Source organism: Choloepus didactylus, chromosome 8 (assembly GCF_015220235.1).
Source record: "Choloepus didactylus isolate mChoDid1 chromosome 8, mChoDid1.pri, whole genome shotgun sequence".
Classification (NCBI taxonomy): Eukaryota; Metazoa; Chordata; class Mammalia; order Pilosa; family Megalonychidae; genus Choloepus; species Choloepus didactylus.
In genome coordinates, this window is record NC_051314.1 from 49,243,065 (window position 1) to 49,262,763 (window position 19,699).

At 33.3% G+C, this 19,699-nt stretch overlaps 1 protein-coding gene across 29 annotated transcripts in view; it reads left to right on the plus strand.

Annotated features, from left to right (window-relative positions):
- PPFIA2 (PTPRF interacting protein alpha 2) overlaps positions 1-19,699 on the plus strand; it is a 531,438-nt gene that overhangs the window by 485,332 nt on the left and 26,407 nt on the right. For 13 of the 29 annotated variants that reach the window (XM_037848402.1, XM_037848408.1, XM_037848401.1 and 10 more), the window contains 4 exons: positions 3,946-4,008; positions 5,141-5,170; positions 6,734-6,927; positions 10,037-10,134. In XM_037848402.1, coding sequence (XP_037704330.1) covers positions 3,946-4,008; positions 5,141-5,170; positions 6,734-6,927; positions 10,037-10,134 — 385 coding nt within the window. Of the gene's footprint in view, positions 1-3,871; positions 4,009-5,140; positions 5,171-6,733; positions 6,928-10,036; positions 10,135-19,699 lie in introns of those variants that run through there. The other 16 variants (XM_037848404.1, XM_037848412.1, XM_037848405.1 and 13 more) reach the window with 6 other exon arrangements.

A 19,699-nucleotide genomic window follows, 5' to 3' on the forward strand; every position in this document is an offset into this window, starting at 1 on the left:
TCTTTAATTATATTTTTTTGCTGATGAAAGATATAATTTCCAATGTTAACTGGGTTTTCCAGGCCATTAGAATAGTTTTTGTAGACTGAATTCACATCTAATCAAGAATTTACTGAATAAATCCAGCTGAAAGAGAAGCATCACAACTGTGTATCAACACTCTCCCACCAAGTAAAGACCAAATGCAAATAAACACACAAAGTTCCTAATCTTTAAAATATGAGAGTATTCAAATTCCCACCTTCAATATGAAAAACAGAATACACATGATTTTTATTTAGCAGCCTATTCCATTTCTTAATGGAAAATAGAATAAGCAAGCACTATTTTTCTAAAAATGCTTATGCGGACATAATTTGAATTGCAGAGTATTAAAGATAAGAGTACATTCAGTTGTTTAAAGAACAGGTAGATATGAAGAGAGCTTATGAGACTCTTCATGATCTAGTCCTATTTATATCTCAAAGACTTTATTTCTAATTATTTCCTCAGGTTCAGGATCCCAACAATACAGAACCACTTGCAATTCCTTAAAATTGTGTGCTCTCACTTGACTATAAGCATTTTATAGATTTTTTCAAGTTAGAGAAGTTGCAAGTTTACATAAAAGTCATGTAAAAAAGACAACATTCCCATATATGCACTTTTGTTGACACTTTGCATTGGTGTTGTACCTTTGTTACAATTGATGAATGAATATTAAGATATTATTGTTAACTATACTTAAATATACATTAGGTGTATTTTTCCATATACCACTCTATTATTAATACCTTGTGATAGAGATGTACATTTGTTACAGTTCATGAAAGAACATTCCTATGTTAGTACTATTAATCACAGTCATTGTCCACACCAGGATTCACTGTATTACACAGCCCCATGTTTTATCCTTTAGCTTTCCTTCTGGTAACATATTCAGCTACATTCACACACATAAGTCACTGTTGTTGATTACACTCACAACAATGTGCTACAATCACCACCATCCATTTCCAAACATTTACTATCAACCTAATTAGAAATTCTGCACAAATTAAGCATCAGCTTCCCATTCTCTACTCCCATTCTCTCTCTTGATAACCTATATTCTAGATTCTAACTCTGTGAGTTTGCTTATTCTAATTGTTTCAAATCGGTGAGTTCATACAATATTTGACCTTTTGTGCCTGGCTTATTTCACTCAACATGATGTCTTCAAGGCTCACCCATATTGTCACATGTATCAGGACTTCATTTCTTTTTATGGCTGAAAAATATTCCATTGTATGTCTATACCACATTTTGTTTATCCATTCATCAGCTGATGGACACCTTTCTTGCTTCCATCTTTCAGCAATTGTGAACAATGACGCTAAGAACATTGGTGTGCAAATGTCTATTCAAGTCCCTGCTCTCAATTCTTACGGGTATATACTGAGTAGTGGGATTTCTGGGTCATATAGTAGCTCTATACTTAGCTTTCAGAGAAACTGCCCAACTCTCTTCTACAGTGGCTGCACCATTTTGCATTCCCACCAGTACTAAATGAGTGTTCCTATTTCTCCACACATCCTCCCCAATACTAGTTATTTTCTGTTTGTTTCTTTTATTCTTTTACCAGCAATCTAGTGGGTGTGAAATGATATCTCATTGTGATTTTGATTTGCATTTCCTTGATGACTCATGATGTTGAACATCTTTTCATGTGCTTTCTAGCCATTTTTTAATTGGGTTGTTTGTCTTTTTGTTTTTAAGTTAAAAGATTTATTTTTAGAGTCTCGATATTAATCGTTTATCAGATATGTAGTTTCCAAATATTTTCTTCCATTGTATAGGTTGTCATTTTACTTTCATGTCAAAAGTCCTTTGAGACTCAAGAGCTTTTAATTTCAGGAGGTCCCATTTATCTATGTTTTCTTTTGTTGCTTGTGCTTTGGGTATAAAGTCTAAAAACCATTGCTTAAAACAGTTTCCTGAAGATGCTTCCTTATGTTTTCTTCTAGGAGTATGATAGTTTTGGCTGTTATATTTAGGCCTTTGATCCACTTTGAGTTGATTTTTGAATAAGGTGTGAGGTAGGGATCCTCTTCCTTTTTTTGCTAATGGAGATTCAGTTTTCCCAGAAGCATTTGTTGAAGAGACTATTATTTCCCAGTTGAGTGGTCTTTGACCCTTTGTCAAATATCAGTTGGCCATAAATAGGACAGTTGATTTTTGAGCTCTCAGTTCCATTCCATTGGTCTATATGTCTGTCTTGTGCCAGTAGCATGCTGTTTTGATTACTGTGGCTTTGTACTAAGTTTTCCAATTCGTAACTGTGAGACCTCCAACTTCATTCTTCTTTTGCAAAATGGCTTTCTCTATCAGGGGGCCCTTAACATTCCATATAAATTTGATGATTGGCTTTTCCATTTCTGAGAAGAAAATTGTTGGAATTTTGATTGAGATTGCATTAAATCTATAAATTGTTTTGAGTAGGACTGACATCTTAATGATATTTAGTCTTCAAATCCATGAACATGGAATGTCCTTCCATTTATTTAGGTGTTTGATTTCTTTTAGCAATGTTCTATAGTTTTCTGTTTGCATCCTTGGTAAGATTTATTCCTAGATATTTGATCATAATTTTATTTTATAGGAAAAAAATCAGCTATACTCTAAATTCCAAAAATGGTAAAAGAATGATAATTCTATACATATGTATTATGCCTGACCCTTGGGATTTTATAACCCTTTGGTTTATTTGTAATAATGAATCTTTATTACTCAACCTCCTTTTGATACTCAACAAAATCTGCATGAGGTTTCTCTTGTATTTAATTATATTCATCAATTTGGTTTATATATAGTTACTTTTAAAATTATATTCAGTTGCATTATTTTAAATGGATTCAAAGTCAAGCATGAAGGCCAGATTGAATTGTGGTAGTGACTTTTATTTGGGTATCCACTTTGCCACTTCTAATTTTGAAAACCATATCCCTTCCAAAATGAATAGCAATGTAGTAAAACAATTACTACATTGGAAGTACTTTCATCGTATATATTGGATTTGTGTGTTTGAATGGCCACACAATGTTCATAAAGAAATCCCAGTAAAATGGTGGAATTTGATGGGATATAGTTTCCAGTGGCCAGATCCTTCAATGAAAGGATATTTTGCTTAGAAACTGTGCATTATTCTCATGTATAATAGATATTAAATGTTGTTTCATTTAGAAAGCAAATGAGACTTCACAACAATAGTATCTGCTAGAGAGAAAATGTTCATTACACCATGTACTTTTCTTTACCGGTATAGGAAACATATAAGCTTTGTAATTTCTGACTGAGTATTTCGTAAGCCTGAAAAATACTTTTTGCTAAATCAAAAATAGCATTCCTCTTCATTTTCATTTCTAAGAATATGGGGGAAAAACATATTTACCAAACTGCAAAAGGAGAAAATCAGTTGGGAAAAATTGATTTTCAGAGAGGTAATGATAGTGCATAGAGCTTTGTATGACAACCAGTTTTCCTTCTGGAAGGCACTAAATAATCAAAATCATTAAAGAATAAAATATTTGTAATAACAATGCAGTACCTGTTCCATCATTTCCTGAAGAAAAATAAATAAAATGCATTATTCTACAGGTGAAATTTAATCACTTCTCCATTGTTACAAAAATGGATCCCATAGCCATGTAACTTTCCATTTTTTCCTGATTAATAATCACAGAAATAATCATTTTAAATCTACCCCACATGACTTCACAGCATGCCTGTTTCTATTTAAGTTTTTTAAGTAGAAGAAAAAGGGAGCTATGAGCAACCCAGCACTGCTGTCTCTCTCCCCCATGCTGTGGAGGCGAGAGCACTGTGGTGTTGATGTGATGCTGTTAACTTACAGTGGCGCTGCCTTTCTTCTTTACCACTGCTTACCTCCTGTGGACTCCGCGGCTTCCCGCTGGGCCTCCTCACTAGCCTTCAGGCAACGTTTGGGTGACCCACGAAGAAATGGAAAATCTTGCAGCTCCGGCAAAAACGGTTAGTCTCTACGGTTGTTGAACCTGAGGAAAACCTATTTTGTTGCTATTGGATAATAAAGCTGTTTTGTTTACTATAGATCCCAGTAATGTGTGTTTATGTAGTTAAATGCAATAACTAACATTTTTTATTTTAATTTTGTTTTACTGTACTAATTTGACTTTTTAAATGAAGCAGAGCTAGATTGTCATAAATAAAACAGTGATCCACTTTACAACATTGGTAATTTTTTTGTAACAACTATCACTTGGTATTGAGCATAGTCACAGATAATACACAGTTAATCTTGTAAAAGAATAGTCTATCTTGAATGCTTGTTTCTAATACAATCTATTTGTGCTTGACCATTTCAGATACAAGACTTGACCAAAAAAATAACAAATGTTATGTTAATTTGGTATTCCCAAAAGCAGGTGTAAAGAGCTTGAATGTAATTGTCAGCTTTTAAAAATATAATACATATAATCATTTTTTATCTAAAGTAACAAAGTTAAGCATTTCATGCATTTTATTTTTTGAAACTTTTAAAAATAATGTCCTTTCAGTCTTATGCCTGTTTGAAAAACGAATTATCTAGGAGTTTATGATGAATAAAAATGCAGTGTCATGCACTAATTTCATTTTTAATTTAGTTTCATTTTGTTTGGCATGCTTTTGTTTTTGTCTTTTTCTTACTGTTATTTTTGTTTTTGATACCTGTTGCTGAAATCTGTATACTACAAAGTACTATTAAAAGAATACTATTAATTTTTGCATATCATTAATTTACTTTATATAAGTTTTCTCATATAATATATATGAGAAAAAGAATCAGTAACTTTATTATACTTCATTACATTGGGGAAATTACATGATTTGTGAGCAAATAAATGGTTTGGAATGACCAGATCAAATGTTTACAAAATTGTGAAAATCCCATATGTGTGTGTACTTAAAATGAAATTAACTAAAAGCGATGTAGTTTGTCTTAAACCACTGAACTGATTACTGTGGAACTGTATTTTTATCTCCATATGTCATAAAACTAACATTTCTATAATAATTTTGCTTCTGCTAGAAAAATTTTAATGTATTAATTTGATATTAATTTATCTTTACCTGCTTTATTAATGATACCCTGCTGCTAACACAGAAAGAATCTGAGGAAGGAAGCTGGGCACAGGTAGGCTATTCATATGCTTTATAGCAATTCATATCCTTTAGTAGGCTATGAGGATACACAGTAAGAAATTATCATGTATCAAAATATTATAAGGCTTCACTTAGTTCAAGATTAGGCCATGTATGTATGTATGTATACTTAAATACATATTTTATTTAATAGTATACTTGTCTTTTTAAATAATCATATTGTACAAAGAAGATGATTATCATTTCATGCATGACCTCTATTGAAAGGGTAATTTCTTTTCTACCCCAGAGAATGATCTGAAACTTACTCTTGAATGTACTTAATCAGGAATCATCCAACTTAGATCTGAGAGGGGGCAAAATAGCCTTATTTGGAATCTCAGGTATTTTAAGCTATAAAGGAAAGTAGATAAGGATTGTAAATTGGAGGAACATATTTCAGCATTGCAAGCTGCAAGTCAGAAGTAGCTCCCATTTACTGAGACGACAATATGAGACATATGAGACAGCATACCATTGCAAGGGAGCTGTGTGTTTTTTTCAGCATTTCCACATGTTGGATAACTGAAAGAATAAATACATGGTGCTGAAAGTAAATTTAAATGTGGAATGTGACTCAGAACTTTGAATATAAGAAAAAAATGTTTAGTTATAATATGACCTATTTTTAGTCATTCAATAAATTAGGGTTACATTACTTTTTTTGTTGTTGTTAAGATTTTCATTGCTCTTAAGAATTTGTGACCAAAAAAAGGGAAGAACCTAGAATTGCAAAAAGCACTGTAAAATTAATAGAGAGTTTCATTTAATGAGAGGATCATTTAAATGATCCTTTTAAAAATGGTTTAGAGGTGAAGATTTATTTTGGTTTTCCTTTCAGCTCTTTTGAACAGTGTTTAGGAAGAGCAGTTCATATTGCTATATTAAATAATTAGATTATCTATCTTAGCTTTTGATCATGTCTTGCTTCTTTAAAAATACTCTATATTGACTGATTTCTAGAAAAAACTTTGATTTTTTTCCTATGATTTTTATGAATTGCTGTTTGCATGTTTTATAGGGAACAAGAATATGTGTATAAAGCTTCGGCATCCTGTCTTTCTAACTTTATTCCTTTTTCTCTTCATTTACTAAGGTTTCTATTTCACAAGGTTTGCACTACATATAGCAATGCAACAGTGGCATTGAAAAGAGGAAAATGTTGGAGTCCTAGCAGACAGATTAAAATAAAATAAAACAAAACAAAATAAAATAAACCTATCTACATTCAGAAAGAATCCTAAAGCTCAGAGTTTGTCTTATACCACTAATGATAATTTATTTATTAACAAGGTACATATTTGGGCAAAATGTATTTCCATTTGAGAATATAAGTGGGTAGTCTAGTCATTGTCTATAACTAACTATCTTGATCAATCTACCCAGAGTTCCATTTTGTACCAAAGTAAATGAAATACTTATTGGCTAAATATTATTTCTGCTTTTCTTCCATACATCATAGTTATTAAATATCAGCTGTAGTATCAGGTAATGTCCTCCAATTGCCATCTCATTTTATTGGTTAAGAAACTTGACTGCTATAAAACAATTCTAGTGTCCGGTTTTTCTACAGACCTTGGCTTATGGAGATATGAACCACGAGTGGATTGGAAACGAATGGCTTCCCAGCCTGGGGTTACCTCAGTACAGAAGTTACTTTATGGAATGCTTGGTAGATGCAAGAATGTTAGATCACCTAACAAAAAAAGATCTCCGTGTCCATTTAAAAATGGTGGATAGTTTCCATCGGTAAGTTTTTTTCCAAAGAATAATTAAAGTGAAACAAGAATAATGTATTTTTACTAAAACAAACAAACAAAAAAGATGTATAGGAAAAAGAGAATGTGTGCTATTTAAAATATCAGTGTATGTTTATTTGGCAAAATATTTCAGGAAGCAAATTGCCAGGATTATCTTATGTAGAGCTATGTGTACATTATGTGCTCAAAGTTTATGGAACGATGCATGCACAAAATTCTTCTCACAGAGTATAAATCTTTTATTTTCTGCCCAATCTTTGGGTAAATACATGTTTGTGATTTTTATCGGTGTATGTGTTTATGTTAGAAAGTTACTTACTGAGAACAAAATTAAGTCACTTTTCAATTCTACAAAAATATGTTTATAAACTATATAATTTAGTAGTATACTAGAAAAAAAATGAGAAGGAAGTCTTCTCTGACATATTATTTTTATTTTCATATAAATCTTTTAGTGTTTTTGTTTATATCAATCTTCAGGGAAAAAATTTGAATGGGTTGTTAAACACCTGTGAAGACACAGACGAATAAAATAAAATAAAAAACTCTTTTCTCAAGTTGTTTGCCATCAAGTGTGTAAAAAAGGGCATGTTATAATACCATGTTATAAGTGTTACGTTTAATCTAATATCCTGATAAGCTACATGAACAAATCTTGGTTGGATTATGATAGTTTTAATTGTAATTGATTATGATGATTACTAAATACCAACCTAGGTGATTTCTAACTTAGAAGACTCTATTTGGCCCTATCCTGTCCAATATTTAATCAGTGTCTGAAATGAAATTGGTATAAGAATCAGATATGTTGATGACATATAATTAGAATAAAGAGATTATAATTGGGGCTTTTCATTCCAGCCTATGGAAATATTCCAAGTTTCAATATAGGTACTGACACGGATTAAATTTAGTAGGTAAATATAACTTGATTAAAAACAAAAACTATCAAAATACCTGGTGGGGAATCCATAACTTAGTAGCAGTTCATGTGAAAAAAGATATGAGATTTATAGTTGACACAAAAAGTGAAATGTTGCTTAATGACTCAACCAGACAAATTTAGATTATGTTTGTCAACAGAGGCAGTAAATGTCCTACCTTATGATCACAATAAAAATTGTTTTCCCTTATGGTCATTAAATTGCAAGAGGACTATTGATAGATAAGTGGCAAAAGTCCAGTGGAAGAAATTGAAGACATTTAGCTTGAATAGGGGAAAACTTTAGACAATTTTCAACATGTTTTAAGATCATTATCCTGTAGTATAAGAATATTTTCTGTTTAACATGTGTTTTTCTAGTTCAAATAGATGTAGATACCAGGGTGCATTATCTCAGTTCAATAGGATAAACAACTTTGCACCCTCTCATTTGCCCTATAGTGTACTCATTGTGAAGGGTAGTTTCCCTGTCACTGTATATTTTAGCCTGGACCCTCAAATTTTGTGTGGTTGCCTTAGAATTTTGCACATTTAAAGTTTTGGCAGCGAACTTGCATCCATTTTTCTTATTCTTCACTTGATTGTCTTTAGCACTGCTTTATTATTTGAATATAAATGCTTATTACAACAATCAACTTTTCTTTAAAAAAAAAACAACCCTCGGAAGGCAGGTTTCTTGTTTGCTCTGGGAAATACATGGGCTTCATCTTGATGTTGCTTAGCTTTGTTGTTGCTTAGCAGTTAGTACCTGACTGTATTCTGCATCCCATTGACTCTACCAGCCCAGTTTTCCTTATGGCAAACATTGTCATAATAATATATAACTCATTATAGCAAATTTTTGTAATCCATATTAATAAAAATTTGGATAAATTAGCCAAAAAACATTGTTTTAATTTAAAGTTGCTTTATATCTATGATGGATGTTTTTCAGTATTATCAACTCTAACATTCCATCCACTGATGGATGGTATTATCTAATCTAACATCTCACTCAACGAACTCTTCTCTTTTATCCTTGATTCTAAAATATAGAACCCAACATTGTCCTTATGAAAATGCAGGATTTAGAAATGCATCCAACACTGAGATGTATCCTGGACACTTTGTATTTCTAATTTTATGTCTATTCCTACATACAAAATCAATGATAATGTTATATATTCTTGAAATCTAGGGATTTTTTTTCTGCCACATCCTTCCACACCTCTCTATATAATATCACCAAGTCACTTCATTTCTTTTCTAAATATCTCTTTTCTCACATGCATTTTCTTTTCAAGCACATTGCTGTTGTCTTTATTGGACTCTTCTTTTGGCAGAATTCACACCTTCATTGGTTTCTTTGGCCCCCAAGACCACCTATTTCCCCAACTTCTATTTTACTACCAAATTATTCTTTCTTAAACCAAAATGTTTTATTGCCAATTCTTCTTCTCACCACAAGTGTCCAATAATTTCCCACCACCTGGACATATGCCAAACTTACATGGACTGTAAGGCTTTCCATAATACAGCCCCCTCTCCATATGTTATAGTTATTATGTATCAGCATGGATTTTCAACACTTTCCGCACGCATTCAAAATTTCACCTGCAATCCTATGATCCTGATGCCCTGTTTTCCTTAATAACCCTTTCTCTGCTATGTGATCCTTTAAGGGTCAGTCAATTCTCTGCTCTTCCAGAATGTCCTTTCTGCACAGACCTGACCTATTAATTTTACATATTCCTGTATCACCTAGAGATGCAGATTATTACTTAACTGACTCATGTTTTTACATATTACTGTCTCCAATATAGGGACCCTAAGTTTCTTTCAAAATGGTTGAATATTGACTAGTTTGAAAATAATTTAGGAATAGCATGATGAAAGGCCAAGACTTACGGGAAACATGGCCCATGATTATTATCAACACACTTTTCTTATTCTGAAAATAATTTTTCTACTCTTTAGAATCATAATGAAATATTTTCTTAGAATTGTTACAGTTGTATTGCCATCTGATACTAACAGATTTAGTTACAAATGCAATTTATTAGACTTTTGCCCAAGAAATAGTACATACTGTTGACTATGCTTAATTAAAAAAATATTCTTAACCTATGAAGTATATGAAGTAAATTTGTTGGGTTTTCCTCTTTTAAAAAAATAGGACAAGTTTACAATATGGAATTATGTGCTTAAAGAGGTTGAATTATGACAGAAAAGAGCTAGAAAGAAGACGGGAAGCAAGTCAACATGAAATAAAAGGTAATATCTTTCTTTCATGTCAAATGTCTTTTCTCTGGAAATGTTAGCCTTTACTTTTGTGAGTCTAAGATGCTATGTGTGTTCCAATATTCATTAACTAATATGTGAATTTGGCTAGAATAGTGTCTTCTTCATTTGTTCTTTCATTAAAACACAGAGAAGGGAATCATCACATCATAAGGTAGATATCCTATTTGGCATATATTCTTGATTTTTTCATTGAGATTTATTCCCCTGAACCTATTAATTATACATTTTCTTTTACTAAAGATGTCTCTATGTAGATATTTTGCCAAATATGTAATGGAACATTTTCATTATGATTCAGAGAAATATATCATTTTTTTAATGGAAACTCATCTTTGTTTTATATAATTTGAATTTTAATTCAATGCCCAGAAAAATTATTTTTGTATTGTAGTTGTAAAATTTAGAATGTATAGTCAGAAACCATATAGAGATCTCCCCCAACCTCATGAACTAGACTAATTCATTAATAATTTTAGCTGGGAATCATTTTAGGAGCACTGCTAAATTGCAGCAACTAGAAGTGTGCAGAAGTGATTTGAATGACCAGAATAGTCATCAACTCCACATTATAGATTTATTATAAAATAATTAATAATTGACCCTCTAAATGTTGAGAAGTACCTTAATATATGAGAGAAAGAATGGTTTAAAAGAAAAATATTTTAGATCTTTCATTTGTTAGAGACTTCTAACCATATTTTTATCACTGTTGTTGATGATGGAGAAAATAAATGGTTGGGTATAAGATATAAGTATCCTCAGGAATTTTTGGTAAAAATTATCAATCCAATTTTGTTGTTTTAAAGAAAGGAAATATCAGATTTTTGTTGTTAAATATTGAATATAAGCTACATGAAAAATAAACTGCTCATTTGCTATAGTTCTGTTTTTCGTTACCTAGGAGTTGACATGCAGAATAATTTCATCAAATTCAGTAGATGTTTGTACATTAATTGTTCAAAGTTAGGCATGAGTCTCTTTTTTCCAACTTCACTTCCTTTGGGACTTACTTTAGATATGAAAAACATATATGTTGATAGCAAATCTCTCCCAATATTAAGGTTTAACCCTGTTTTATCCTTTATTTAAACTCACCCATGATTTTTGTAATTTTAATTGTAACAAACAGTGTGAGTGATTACTTCTATATTTGGTAGTTGTTGGCCAGTAACATTTGTTCTAGTAGAATGGGTGTAAATCCATGTAATGCTGATTGGTTAAAAATATTTTTCTATATATGGTTCATTGGAGAGTAGACAGACACACAATGGCTTTCTTTTAACACTTCATTTGATCAGTTACTTAGGAGCAAGAAAGTGTTTTTCTGTGATCAAAATCGAGCTGTTTGATTTCATTTTATTTAGGAGTCCAGGAAACTGCAGGTTGCTTTCAATGTATTGTTGTTCAGTTGAATTGAAATTTAGAACTAATGGGTCAAAGATAGACTCCAGAAGGAGGTCTGTGCTTGACCTAACAAAAGATGTTTTAGCACACACATAGGTTTAATCCATGGGATTCTATTTTTGAGTTTTCTTTTTGAAGTGATTTTTTTCCAGTTAGATTTTATTATGCCTGGTCCCACCCATGTTTCATAGATTGATAGATCTAAAAGAGAAGAATTGCCCATTTGGCCCTACAACAAATGATGTATTAGTATTTGGCAATTGCTGATTTGATTGCGGCTTGAGAAAAATTTGCCATGATTTCACTTTGATTATACACAAATATTTCCATATAATAAGCTGTAATTGAGATGATAAATAACTCCTGTTTCTTATAACTGATCTGATGACATTTATAGTAATAACTCTCAACTGTGACTAGGGGTCTGTTATTATCTGAAGTGTTAATTAACCTTGACCTTAGTAAAGAGCTTTCTGACTTGAGGAGGACATGTGAATATCAAGAATGTATTAACATTTAATTTGTTGCTAGGAAACAATCAACACTTTCATCTAGCCATTTGTTGTTTAGGACAAGAGGATCCCTACAAAGCTTTAAAGGCAGGGCATAAATTTTGCTGGAAAACAGATTTACAAAAAGAGATGATTTACAAAATGAAAAACATAGGTATATTTGTTACTGTCCTGAAGAAGAAAAAGTTTGGATAAGTGATTTATTTACCTTTGCCCCATAAATAGACTTTTTTATACATTAGATCACTCTTGACTACAGGTATGACAATGGAATTTACATTGACATGAATTTACAGAAACATGATGACTAAATAAGATATCTTAGACTATCAAAACATGAACACAGCTCTAAAAAAGCTGAATAATTCTTGTTACTTTAGGGGAGTATTATCCCATTTTTTAAAAAAAATTACTGCAATTAGTAAAAGTAAATGGATAATGGTTGTTGTCAGCCATACATACCTGTCCAGCTTTTGAAGAGGAATTGTCGGTGTAATCAATAATTAGGACTACGCAGTTGACACAATAGCTCTTTATTAACACAACCAAAAAATACTTAATAACTCTAATTCATTTTTCTGAGGTCTAACACCTCTATGTGATAAACAGAAGAAAACTCAGAGGAAAATGTACACTTCAAGACTGAACCAGGGAGCCCCTTGCCCATATAGAATATAAATTTTACCTTATGTAGTAAAGGTAATTAAGGAAGCCCTTGCTTTGCTGAAGATTATGGGAGAAAGAAAGAGCCAAACTCTGAGGAGATGAAGAACCTTCTGTCTACCTGCAGAGATTTATTCTGCTTTTGATGGAGCAGGGAATTGTAATAAAACTGTGGTAAGTGAGCATTTTGACTCATTTCATCACATGTTCCTCATTAATTAAACCCAAAGAAAGACTTAGGCCTTTCATCTTGAAATGAGGTTGTTTGGAAAAAGCTGAGTAGAGAGATGAAAGGCAGATATACATATAGCTTCTAGCTGCATCTACCAGCAATGTGGCTTGGCAGAGAAAAAGGCATGAAACTTTAATCTGGGAAATTCCACTTCTGATTCAAATGGACTAACGTGAATCAGACATGCTCCAACCAAGAACATGGAACTGCTAAGGAACAAGAAATTGAACAGAAAGCATAAACCAAAGGGTCAGAAAATGAAGCAGAGTTTTTGGCAATCTCAAAATGATAAAGAGACAAAAATCAGAGTTCAGAACCACCAAAGATGCTTTCATTTGGGATGTCTGAAGAAACACACCCCAGGACTAAGGGCAGAATGAAATAGTCCAGGCTTTATGAAGATTGAAAAACAGCCTAGAGGTATCTCAATCCCTGATTGGATTAAGTTGATCTGCCCTTATTTTAACTGCCTTATGAAATAAAAGTAAAGTCCTCTGAAGAAGAAGTTAACATCATCCAAAGCCTCTACAGTTTTTCAACCATAAGGTCTGGAATTCAATAAAAATTATCAGACATGTTGATGAGGAGACAAAATGAGGAAACCAAGAGGAAAAATCTAGAAAAGAGAAGCATATCCACAGGTGATCCTGATGCAGATTTTTTTCAAACATGGACTTGAAAACAATTGTGACTAATGCATTAAGAAAATAAATGACAAAATGGAGACTTGTAATGTGTAGCTGGAATTTATTTTAAAAATGATCAAAGGTTGATTTGGAGAAGTAGAAAGTACAAAAACTGAAAGTATGAACTTAATACTTGCTTTATCGGTAGAAGAGAAGTTTGATGAAATAAAAGATCAATTGAAAATATCTGGACTGAAAGATAGAATGAAATGAAAGGATAAATGGAATACACAGATCAATATGGACATATTGGACATGGGGAAGAGTCTAATTTATTTGTAATTGGAATAATAGAAAGAGAGGTAAGAGACAAGCAATATTTGAAAACACACTGGTGAAAAAGCCCTTAAAATACTGAAGGAAAGCAATGATCCACAGACTCTAGAAACTCTATGACCCACGTAAGACTAGAAGAAGAAGAAGAAGAGGAGGAGGGGGGGGAGAGGAAGAAAGGGAGGAGACATCTAAATAAATTTTTAGTAAAACTGCAGAAAATCATAGATAAAAAAATTTAGAATCTGTCAGAGTAAAAAGGCATATTATCTTCAAAGGAGCAACAGTAAGATATCTGACTTCAATGCTAAACTAATGGTAGAGGAATATGGAAAGACATCCTTAACATGTTGAATGAAACTAACCTTTTGCCTAGAAGGCTGTAGCTCTGAATATATACATCAATACTGGTGGAAAAAATTAATGTATTTTTGGACAAACAAAATCTGCGGCAATGCATCACCAGAAAATAAAAGAGAAAAGAACTATTGAGGCCAAATATTTAGGCAGAAGGAAAATGGTCATAAAGAGAAGGAAAAAATGCAGAAAGAGTGAAGGGGACTTGAAGGAATTCATGGGTAAATTTAAAAATAATATAAAGTCTTGTGGGGTTTGAATTTTGCAAAGAATTAAAATACATACCAATTATAACATAAAAGGAAGAAATAGAGTTAATGCAATTAAACCATTTGAAGGCCCTTGCATTATCTAGAAACTGATGAAAGTAATAATTTGCAGTATACCCTAGTAAGTCATGGATGCATGCAGTAAGCTTTAAGTGTGGCTATTAGGAGAATTATATAAAGCATATAAATGACAAGTGATTAGAAGCAGAGAATGAAATAATAAAAACATCTAATTAATCCAAAAGAAGGTGAGAAGGGAGAGAAAAGGAGATGATGTCATCAACACAGCAATATAAACATCCCTTGAAAAATCCTCCCAGAGATTTAGTGAAGATAAAGACAAATTCCACTTACTTTGGACTCTGGAGGATGGTAGAGACTGGAGAATGACCCCAGAAATGCTGAATCAAAGAAACAGAAAAATCTCAGGTAAAAGAAGTCCATCCCAGACCACCAGCCAATTCCCATTTCCCACCCTGCTCACTCAGCCTCATGCAGGTTGGTAGCCATACACAGTCAGCACAGACCTGGGTTTCTCCCATGTGGACAGAAACTTTAGACAGACTCACAGCAGCGAGTTAGAACTCTGTGCATATCCAGGCAGGGATGTAAGTCCTCAGAGACCCAGGGGAGAACATGAGCCACTGTGGCATCTGTATACCAAAGGACCCTTGGCATGTGGTGTTGGGGGTGGGGGAGACTGCTATAAAAAATATAGCTGTGGCCAAGCCAGATTCAGTAGGCTGTTACCACCTAAAGGCAAAATTGGCAATTCTGAAGTGATCAACCTTTCTGGATTGACTCCAATGGCTCCCTGGGGTGTGAGATCCTAATGGGAAAAAAAAAACAGAGGCAGGAAAGCCTCACAGAGGGAAATGAAAGGGGGTGGGTGGGGATAAATTGAACTTCTGTAAGATAGGATGGTCCCAGAACTGAAAAGTGTAAGGAAAATTGGGTACTGAGTGAGAAAATTTAACCAAACTATGGGAGCTGGAGAGAAAAGTCAGCACAGAAACAAACAGAACAAATCAAGATTCCTAGAGAAGGAACACAGGAAAGGAAGCGCTCTCCTGGAGGTGAAACAATTGTACAGAAAGTGCAGTTTAAAAAATTGCACTGCATATCCAAGGCAGGGTTTATGTGATGAAGAGCTGAGAAAATCTGAACAGTTAAACACAGGCTATTCTAAAGTCAAGAAAAAGTTGGATCATGTGTCAAAGAAGAGCCTTAACTCAAAGACAATCAACAATAAAACCATAGACAAGAGAGAGAAATGGACCTTCAGAGTTAACCCACCAAGAGAATCAGATGTCTGGACATCAGAAAAAAAATTGAAAGTCATACTAAGAAACAGGAAGATAAGGCTCAGTCAAGGAAACAAATTAAAATTTCAAAGGAGACTCAGAAGTTGGAACAACTAATCAAAGATGTTCAAGCAAATCTCCTAAATCAATTCAAGAAGATGAAGGAAAATATGCATAAAGAGATAAATTGTATTAAGAAACAATTTATGAACATAAAAAAGAATTTGAAAGTATAAAAAGAAATTAAGGGAATGAAAGGCACAATAGTAGAGATTAAAAATACACTAGAATTTTGAATGAAGTATGCCAGAAACAAAGACAAACACTACAATGCCTAATATGGACTAACTACAATGTGTAAACTCAGAATTGAATCATAGAGCACAGCCTACCAGGGGAATGATTATTGTAATGGTCCCTAGACTGTAAGCTGCTACAGCAGTCAAATCTATTCCTGAATTGTTATGGCTGTCTCCAAATTCTGAGATGCTGATCCCTTTGTGTATAACTTGATTGGTCTCTGGAACATTGGGTATCTGTGTGACACCTGAAACTCAGAGCTAGCAGTAGGCAGATATGAATGTCAGTATTAGCACATATGGCAACTGTTAAAAAAAAAAAAAAAAAAAAAAAAACCTGAAAAAGAGCCCAGACTTCAATTAAAGATATGAATGAAGCATTTCTGGTTAATACTAGGGCAAATCGGGCCAAAGGGTAAAGGTTGAAACTGACTATGTTTTAAAACTTCAACTTCCATGTGAGACCAAGGAAAGAGATGCTTATTTGGTGCAGGATCTATATTTTCTAAACAATATAACTTCTGCAGTCAGTTTGTTCACATACCATAATTACCTGGAACTTTGAATAGGAAGTGAGATATGGTACATTGGTATAGATTAGAGTGATATAGCAACATATCCCAAAGTAATTTGGGCAGAGAATAAAAATATGTAAGAAGGGCCCCTTGAGGAGCTGGGGGAAAATGCAGAAGTGTTGGACTTCCTCGCCTGGATTGTTGGTGATGTTCTCACAAACATTGAGGACTGATGGTTTAGTATGCTGAGCCCTCTGTCTTGGAGCTTACCCTTATGAAGCTCGTTAATGCAAAGGAGAGGCTAAACCTGCTTATAATTGTGCCAAGAGTCTCCCTCTGAGTATCTTTTTGTTGCTCAGATGTGGCCCTTTCTCTCTGTAGCTAAGCCAACTCGGCAGAACTCACTGCCCTCCCCACTATGTGGGACCTGACTCCCAGGGGTGTAAATCTCCCTGGCAACTCAGGATATGACTCCTGGGGATGAATCTGGACCTGGCATCGTGGGATTGAGAACATCTTGACCAAAAGGGGGATGTGAAATGAAATTAAATAAAGTTTCACTGGCTGAGAGTTTCAAATGGAGTTGAGAGGTCAATCTGGTGGACATTCTTACGCACTATATAGATAACCCTTTTTTAGGATTTAATGTATTGGAATATCTAGAAGTAAATATCTGAAACTATCAAACTCAAACCAGTAACCTTGACTCTTGAAGGTGATTGTATAACAATGTAGCTTACAAGGGGTGACAGTGTAATTGTGAAAACCTTGTGGATCGCACTCCCTTTATCCAGTGTATGGATGGATGAGTAGAAAAATGGGAACAAAAACTAAGTGAAAAATAGGGTGGGATGGGAGGGATGATTTGGGTGTTCCTTTTTACTTTTATCTTTTATTCTTATTCTTTCTAATGTAAGGAAAATGTTCAAAAATAGATTGGGGTGATAAATGTATAACTATATGATGGTACTGTGAACAGTTGATTGTACACCATGGATGATTTTATGGTATGTGAATATATCTCAGTAAAATTTAAACTAATTTAAAAAAAGCTAAAGGCATACAATAGCAGATTTGGACAGCAGGAGAAAGAATCAGTAAGCTAGAACACAGGATGATCAAAATCATACAGTCAGAAGAACAGAGTGAAAATAAAATTAAAAAAAAAATGTTCACTGCCTCAGGGATTTGAATGACAGTACAAAGCACACAAACATAGGTGCCATGGGTATCCCAGAAGGAGAAGGGAAAAGAGGAGCAAAGATATTTGAGGAAATAATGCCAGAAGTTTCCCATATCTTATGAAAGACATAAATATACATGTCCAAAAAGTGCAATACACTCCAAACAATAAATCCTAATATACCTGCTATGAGACACATACTGATCAGAATATTAGTGTCAAAGATAAAGGGAGAATTCTGGAAGAAGCAAGAGAAAATCCATTGTCATATACAAAGGATCCTCAATAAGAATGTGTCATTTTCTCATCAGAAGGCATGGAGGCAAGAAGGCAGTAGTATGATATGTTTAAGAGGGTGAAAGAGAAAAACTACTAGCCAAAAATTCTTTATCCATCAAAACTTTTCTTCAAAAATGAGGGAGAGTTTAGTTTGTCAACAAAAGATCTGCCCTATGAGAATTACTAAAGGGAGTTTTGCAGATTGAAAGGAAAAGACAGGAGAGTGTGGCTTGGAGTAGTGTGAAGAAATGAAGATCAACAGTAAAGGGTAACTAAAAGTGTAAATGCAAAACCCAGTCATACTGTATCATTAATATAAAACTCAACTCTTGAATTCATGTAAGAATCAGAATAAAATTGACCAAGAAAAAGGCCTTTCTTCTGATATTGGATGTGCAAAGTACAAATCAGTAAAGTGGGACAAAAACAACATAAAGGGGGAAAGAGACTGATAGAGAGCAGAGAATGTCTATGGTATTGAAGCTAAATTGTTATCTGTTCATATTGCTAGATTATAGATGTATGTTGTGCAATATGAACCGCAGGGTATCAACAAAGAAAGTATTTTAAAAATATACAAAAACAGAAATGAGAAAGGGATCAGTCACATTGATCACAAAAGATCAACTATACAGTAAAAGGAGGTTGCAAAAAAGGAAAAGAGAGGCCAAAAAAAAAAAAAAAAGATATGACATGTAAAAATGAAAGGACCAAATGGCCAAAATAAGTACTGCCTTTTCAGTAATAACTCTAAATGTTAATGGATAAACTCTCCAATCAAAGATTCAGGTTGGCAAAATGGATTTAAAAAAGCATGATTCAACTATATATTGTGTGCAAGAGTCTCACCCTAGACCCAAAGTTACAAACAGGTCAAAAGTGAAAGGATGGAAAAAATTATTCCATGCAAATAGTAACCAAAAGAGAGCTGAGGTAGTGATACTAATAGCAGACAAAATAGACATTAAATATTAAAAGCTGTTACAAGAGACAAAGATGGACACTTTATATTAATAAAAGGGGCAATCTGCCAAGAAGAAATAACAATCATAAATGTTATTCACGTAATCACAGTGCCCCCAAATACAGGAGGCAAACACTGGCAAAAATGAAGGGTGAAATAGATAACTCTACAATAATAGTTGGAGACTTCAATACACTACTCTCATTAACATATAGAATATCTAGACAGAAGATCAATAAGGAAACAGAGAACTTGAATAAAATATTAAATGAACTAGACCTAACAGACATATACAGAACATTGCACCCCAAAACAGCAGGATATATGTTCTTCTCAAGTTTACATGGATAGTTTTCCAGGATAGAACATATGATGAGTGACAAAACACATCCCAATAAATTTATAAAGATTGAAATCATACAAAGCATTTTCTCTGACCATAATGGAATGAAGCTGGAAATAATTATAAGCAGATAACTGGAAAATCCACAAATAAATGGAAATTAAATAATATTCTCTTAAACAATCAGTGGGTCAAAGAAGAAATTGCAAGGAACATTAGGAAATATCTTGAGATGAATGAAAATGGGAACAC